The sequence below is a fragment of the Colobus angolensis genome, unplaced genomic scaffold, assembly GCF_000951035.1.
Source record: "Colobus angolensis palliatus isolate OR3802 unplaced genomic scaffold, Cang.pa_1.0 Scaffold180, whole genome shotgun sequence".
NCBI lineage: Eukaryota > Metazoa > Chordata > Mammalia > Primates > Cercopithecidae > Colobus > Colobus angolensis.
This window is the reverse complement of record NW_012114933.1, coordinates 5,332,755-5,340,370: the sequence shown is the minus strand read 5'-3', so window position 1 is coordinate 5,340,370 and position 7,616 is coordinate 5,332,755. Positions and strand designations below refer to the sequence as shown.

Here is a 7,616-nt window from a genome sequence, read left to right as displayed (position 1 = left end):
TTTTCCCAGCACCATTTATTAAATAGGGAATCCTTTCCCCATTTCTTGTTTCTCTCAGGTTTGTGCTTTTAATTTTTTAATAATTTAGCTTCTAAATGATATGACCTTTTTGGCCTTAACAGGTGGTAATTAATAACAAACTAGAGCAAAGAATTATTGGAGTGATCAATGAGCATAAAAAGCAAAATAATGACAAAGGAATGATTTCTGGAAGACTTACTGCCAAAAAATTGCAGGTATTTTGCAAACTTTTTTAAGTTCCTTAGTTTTAGTGAAGCATTTTTAGACAGCTCCTCATGTGAGATAAAAAAAAGGCTTTACAACTTCCATTGAGATTTTATATAGATCATGTCCATCTCTAAGAATAGAGAAGGAATTGTGCACACATTAAATCAAGGAGGTGCAAGTGCACACATTAAAATGGTGATATGAAAATTAAGGTATATCCCCAGAATTATATTATTGAGCACCTACTATGTTAGATTCTGTGCTGGGCACTTTGTTTACATTTTCTCTGACACAACAGTCCTATGAGGTAGATGTATTTGGTCCCATTTTTTCAAGTGAAAGAATGGAGGCTTGCAAGGATGACATAAATGATACCGTAAGGTTACTAGTAAACAGGGTCTGGATTTGAACCCAGCTCTGCCTAACTATAATGATTATGCTTTAGAAAGTATGTTAAAATGCTTTATCTTTATGTATAAAGATGTTCACTGAACCACAGCTTGTAATAAAAAAACAAATCCTAAGTGTTCAGCCATAGAAAAATATAAAATTAAATTAGGATATGTCCACCCAGTGGAATGTTATGTAACTATTCAAAGTGATGATGCAGAGTTTCTACTAACTTTGGAAGGTGCTTATGTTATAATGTTAAGTGAAATCTATTTTTACAAAATCATGGAAAAATGACTAAAAGAAATGTACTACATTTAGGATCTTTGGACAGTGAAAATAGGAATAATTTCTCATGGTTCTCTTTTTTAAAGATCTCTGGTTTCCAAATTCTTAATTCAATAAACACATTTCATTTTTAATTGGGAAAAAAAAGATTGTTTTGAAATTATAATTTGTGTTAAAGCTTCTGGTTTAAAATGAATGGAATAATTAGTAATACAGGAAGGGAACTTTGACAAATGTGACTTTTTTTATATTTGCTTGTCATAGGATTTATACATGGCTTTACAAGCATTTTCATTTAAGACAAAGGACATTGAAGATGCCATGACCAATACACTCTTATGTGGAGGTGACCTTCATTCTGCCTTGGATTGGCTCTGTTTAAACCTTTCAGATGGTAAACAGTATCATTAAATTCTTTCAGTTTCTAAAACCTTTTGAAGTCGTTTTGGTATTTGTATCAGCCTTTTGGCTCATACTCATATTTTTTCACTGTCATAATTATTTACTTTTAAAGTGTTCTTCAAAGTGTTCTTACCTTCTGTTCTTTTCAGGATATTTTCCTTAGAGATTGTGACCTATGCAAGAAAATACTATGTTTTGTGTTCAGTTGTTGATTGTTATTTTGCTATGTCCTTAATACAAGGTTTGCGTATCTCCTGGTTTTTGGTTTAGAAATTAGGACTGTCCTTGGATATATAGTATTTTACTAAGCAGAGGATCATGATTGTAATCTTTGGCAAGAATCTGGAGTGCAAATGGCTTGTGGTGACTAAGGATACTACCACATGCTATGGCAGACAGCCAAAGAGTGGGAAGGATTAAGATCTTATGACAATTTAGGAGCCTAACATTGAGGGTGAAATAATGACCAAATAGAAGAGGGTTAGCTATCATCTGATGAATATGTTCACTTCTAGTTTGACAAATAAAACCAGGTTCATCTTAGGATTTCTGTTCTTAGGAGATGAGGGAATAGAAGAAAATTAGGTGCTCTGAGTCTAGGCAAGGTTTACAAATGCTTAACAAATATTTGTGTGTTTTATGTATCATATGCCTGTTTATTTTCAGCGTAGTTTCTTTTATTTTAAGATGCACTTCCTGAAGGATTCAGTCAGGAATTTGAAGAGCAACAACCTAAAAGTAGGCCTAAATTTCAGTCTCCTGAAATACAAGCCACTATTTCACCTCCATTGCAACCTAAAACCAAAAAACATGAAGACCCTAAGATTAAGGTAATTTAAGAATTAAGCATTTAAAGTTGTATAAAATCAGAATGGAGCACATGTAACTGTTTGAAGAGTATAAATATTAGGTTTCTGTAACATTTTTACTTCTTACAAATAACTAATTGGTTTACCAGACTTTTCTATCACTGTTTTAGTTATCATTATATAACAAACCACCCCAAAATGTAGTGGCTTAAACCAGCTATTGGTTCTCATGATTCTGCAGTCTGTGCTAGGCTCAACAAGGTGGTTCTTCTGTTCCAGGAAGAATCTTCCAGGGCTGGGACATCCAAAGTGGCTTCTTCACTCCCATTACTAAGCTGGAGGCTAGCCAGGCATCCCTCTGTCTACGTGTTTTTTCTACATGACTAGCTTGGGTTTCCTCACATATAGTGGTCTTAGGGTGACTGAACTTCTTATGGCATCTGGCTTCCAAGAATATTTTAAGACAATAAGCCAAAGTGTACAAATTCTTATCAAGCTCCTGCTTTATCATTCTTGCTAATGTTCTATTGACTGAAGCAAGTCACATGACCAAGCCCAGAGTCTGTGGAAGAAAATCACAGATGAATGTGAATAATGGAATTGTGATTCATTAGGCCATTATACTTAAATACTCTGCATATTGTAAAACATCTATGGAAAAAATAATCCTCATAAAACCACTGTTTTTAAGGAATAACAGTAGTTTTTAACAGTTCTCATTTCATTCTTTTTTACCACTTTATATAAATATATTCTTTGGATTTTGCAATTGTAAATTTCTTAATGTTGAGGTCAATTTATTTGTCCTTCACTGAGCAATAAAGAATAACAGCTTATATATGTCTACTGTTTTTGAGTGTGAGGAAATTGTAAAAGCAGTGACAAGATAGTTTTGACACCTTTTTCTAACTTTGGTTTTTCAGATGTTTGTTTTCTCTTTCTAGCCAAAAAAGGAAGAAAAAAATACGGAAGTAAATATGAAAGAGTGGATTTTACGATATGCTGAACAACAAAATGAAGAAGAAAAGAATGAGAATTCTAAAAGTTTAGAAGAGGAGGAAAAATTTGACCCTGTGAGTAGAAATTTGTATTAGGCTTCTAACTGGATGTTCCTAAGCAAGATATATTTACTTTTCTGAGCCTTAGTTCGCTCATTTGTAAATTGGAAATGTACCTCTAAGGGGCTGATGTGAAGATTAAATAAAATAACACTTAGGTAAAAACTTAGGAGAAAGTTAACTGCTCAAAAGATGTTAATTACATTTCTCATGTTTAAAGAGATAATCATCAAATATTTTAAAATGATTTTTATGAGTAAGGAGCATGCTAAATTCTTTAGGTAATAATAAAAAGGCACATTCCTTTACAGAAGTTCATGGTTTAGAGAGAATAACATAGACATCATATGGTAAGATAGAAATATAAGGCAGAAAATATACTAAGTCAAAAAAGCAAGGTATGGGAAATACTGTAATATATATATCTGACAAAGGACTTCTATACATAATTATATAAAGAAGCTTTAAAAATAGATACCTCACAAAAGTAGATTAAATTAGAGAAATGAAAATGAAAACTTAAATGAGACACCACTATATATCCATCAGAATGGCTAAAACTAAAAAGATCAGTAATACTAAATGTTAGGAGGAATGTGGAGCAACTGGAATATTCATATTGCTAATGGGAATGTAAAGCTAATGGAAATGTAAAATGGTACAGCCACTTAGAAAAACTCGTCCTTTCTCATAAAGTTAAACAAATACTTGTCATATGACCCAACAATTTTATTTCCAGGTATTAAGAAAAATTAAAACATTTGTTCAGAGACTTGTACACAAATGTTCATAGCAGCTTTATTTGTATTAGGCAAACACTGCAAACAGCCCATATGTCTGTCAACAGGCAAATGGTAGATGTTGTAGAACAGCATATGTAATCTGATGAATTCGTTTGTATAAAAGAAAAAATACATATAGCTACGTATTTGCTTTTTTACATAAGCAAAGAAAACATCTGGAAAGAGACACAAGGAGCTGTTACTGGTGATTAGGACCAGGGTGGTATAGTGGGATGGAGAATTCTTCTTTATATTCTTCTGTATATCTAAGTTTTTTTAAACCATGTTCCTGTATTAAACTAATATAAGTGAAATATTTAGGGCAGTATAAGTCTACTTTGAGATTTGGAGAAAGAAGAGGTCTCTTCTGATTGGAGCATTAAGTCAAGACTTCAAAGAGATGGGACCTAAAGGATGCGCAGAGTTCAGACAGGCAAAGAAAGATGGGAAGATGGCCCTCATGTGTGAAATACTGTGAACAAGGGTACAGATGTGGAATTGTACAAGGAGCCTTTCAGTAATAAAAAATGGATGAGCATATATAGAGATAAGATGTATAGATGAGTATTGGTAGATAGGAGTAAACAGGTGAGTTCACCTGAGACTGGAAGATTTTGATGTCCAGAAGGTGATTTTGACACTTTTCCTTGAAAGTAAAGAGCCACTACAGATTTAGGGGCAGGTGACTGACAAGAAGAATGATATTTTAGGTCAAGCTTAGTAATACTCGAGGTGGTTTGGAATACTGAGTAATGTTTAGGGCAATTTGGAAAGTGTAGGGAGGCCATTATGGTAGCTATTGCACTTGCTCAGGTGTGAGATAATAAAAGCTCAAATCGGTAATTGGAAAGGAAGAGAGACATTTGTAAAGCAAGAATCAATAGAAATTGATGATTTACGGAATATAAAGGCTAAGGAAGATTTCTTCAGAGAAGATATACAAATCACGAGTAAGTATATGAAGAAATGCTCAGCATTACTAATCATTAGGGAAATGCAAATCAAAACCACAGTGGCATACTACTTCACACCCATTAGGATGTCAGCTATCAAAAAAAACTGGAAATAATAAATGTTAACAGGGATGTAGAGAAATTGGAACCCTGTGTACTATTGGTGGGAATGTAAAATGTTGCAGCCATTGTGGAAAACAGTTTGGTAGTTCCTCAAAAAATTAAAAATTGAATTACCATATGATCCAGTAATTCCATTTCTGGGTATATACTCAAAAGAATTGAGAGCAGAGTCTTGGAGGAGATATTTGTACACTGTGTTCATAGCAGCAGCATTCACAATAGCTAAAACGTGGAAGCAATCCAGTATCTACCAATAAGACAAATGAATAGGTAAAATGTGGCATGCACATAAAACTGAATAGTATTCAGCCTTAAAAAATAAGGAAGTTCTGGTACATGCTACAACACGGCTGGACCTTGACCAACTTTATGCTAAGTGAAATATGCCAATCACAAAAAGACAGATACCATATGATTTCACTTATATGACGTCCCTAAGTCAAATTCATAGAGACAAAATAGAATGGTGGTTGCCAGGGGCTGGTGGGGGATGGCAGAATGGGGAGTTAATGCTTAATGGGATTAGAGTTTCATGTTTGCCAGATAAAAATGTTCTGAAGATGGATGGTGGTGATGGTTGTACACCGTCATGAATGTATTTAATACCACTGAACTGTACACTTAAAAATGGTTAAGATGGCAAATTTTATTGGGGAAAAATGTGCCAAAGATGGCAAGAGGTGCGTAAATGGAGGGATGGTGGTATCACTGCCAAGTACAGGAAAGATGGAAAGGATAAGTATTATATGAGTGAATTTGAGGTGGTAGCTAACCCTCCTGTCTGTTACACTGATATTTGTATTGATATTTGTCTCTGTACAAAATGGTACCAGAATTCAGCTAGATATGCTTGCTTAATTGTCTCTTTTTCCTTCTTTTATCAGTTGTGTTTCCTTCTCCAGTCCATAGTTTTATGCTTCTAATCTACTGTCACTTATTAACCTAAGGGGGAGAAAAACAGTAATTTGAGTTTAACTTTAAACTTCCTAGTTTTTGCTCAGGAGTCAAGTCATGTCCTTGAGGGTTATGACATCCATTTTCCTCAAAAGCCATTTTTTCCCTGTCTTCCATAAGATAGAGATTATGTGAAGTTAACTTTCAGATGAGTATTATTATTACTGCATGAATAATCCTTTAAACACACATACTTATGAAACGATTTTTTTTTTTTAGAGACAGAGTCTTGCTCTGTCACCCAGGCTGGAGTGCAGTGGTACAATTTCAGCTCACTGCAGCCTCTGCCTCCCAGGTTCCAGTGATTCTCTTGCCTCAGCCTTCTGGGTAGCTGGGATTATAGGCGCCCGCCACCACGCCCAGCTAATTTTTGTATTTTCAGTAGAGATGGGGTTTCACCATGTTGGCCAGGCTGGTCTTGAACTCCTGACCTCAGGTGATCCGCCCGCCTTGGCCTCCCAAAGTGCTGGGATTGTAGGCGTGACCCACACCACCCGGCTGAAATAATTTTTATAGAAATGAGCTCTACTTTTTATTCTGCACTTTGCTTTAGTTTACTAACACGTCAAGGAAGTTTCTCTATGTGGGTCACCCTCTTTCTTTTACTAACCTTATTTTATTTTCTAATGACTAAATAGTCTTCTCTGTAGAGATGTGTCATATATGATTTCCAGTTTTTCTTTTACAGTCAGTGCCTCACCAAACATCTATGCACCTGCAAATCTGTGCATTTGTTTTATTTCTCTATGAAAAATTCCTAAAAGTAGATTTGCCAGATCAAAGGATAAGGTAAAAATATCACAGATTTTGATACAGTAAATTGACCATAGATATACTAATCTTGCTCTTCTTTTTTTGTTCCCCCTCCCATTGTTTTATTTGGAACAGAACGAAAGGTACTTACATCTTGCAGCAAAACTGCTGGATGCAAAAGAGCAAGCAGCTACCTTTAAACTAGAAAAAAACAAGCAAGGCCAAAAAGAGGCTCAAGAAAAAATAAGGAAATTTCAAAGAGGTAAACACTTTCAAATACTTAGATATATAGATGTAATTGTCTTCTGTTTGTTGGACTTCCTGGAATGGATGATGCTACCTTTTAATATGTCTGCCCTTTTCTAACAGTTTATACATGGGATTAGCAAACTTTTAAAATAATAAGCTAAGTAGTAAATACTGTGGACTTCATGGGCCATACAGCCTCTGTTACAACTATTCAAATTTGCTGTTACAGCACAAAAGCAGCCATAGACCATACAAAAATGAATGGCTATGTTCTAATCAGACTTTATTTATGGATACTATAAATTTCTAATCATTGTATCATATCACCAAATGTTTTTATAACCACTTGAAAATGTAAACACCATTCTAGCTTGCAAGCCATACAAAAACAGGCAGCGGACTAGATTTGGCCTACAAGACATTGTTTGCCAACCTATGATTTTTTTTTTTTTTTTTTTTCCTGAGACGGAGTCTTGCTCTGGTCGCCCAGGCTAGAGTGCAATGGCCGGATCTCAGCTCACTGCAAGCTCCGCCCCCCGGGTTCACGCCATTCTCCTGCCTCAGCCTCCCTAGTAGCTGGGACTACAGGCACCCGCCAACTCGCCCGGCTAGTTTTTTTTGTATTTT

General features: G+C 35.1%; 1 protein-coding gene across 1 annotated transcript in view; it reads left to right on the top strand.

Annotated features, from left to right (window-relative positions):
• The window catches only part of DHX29 (DEAH (Asp-Glu-Ala-His) box polypeptide 29), a 54,615-nt gene that overhangs the window by 11,172 nt on the left and 35,827 nt on the right, over positions 1 to 7,616 (top strand). The window contains exons 3-7 of the mRNA XM_011939366.1: positions 123 to 236; positions 1,171 to 1,300; positions 1,996 to 2,138; positions 3,062 to 3,190; positions 6,876 to 7,002. Coding sequence (XP_011794756.1) covers positions 123 to 236; positions 1,171 to 1,300; positions 1,996 to 2,138; positions 3,062 to 3,190; positions 6,876 to 7,002 — 643 coding nt within the window. The remainder of the gene's footprint in view (positions 1 to 122; positions 237 to 1,170; positions 1,301 to 1,995; positions 2,139 to 3,061; positions 3,191 to 6,875; positions 7,003 to 7,616) is intronic.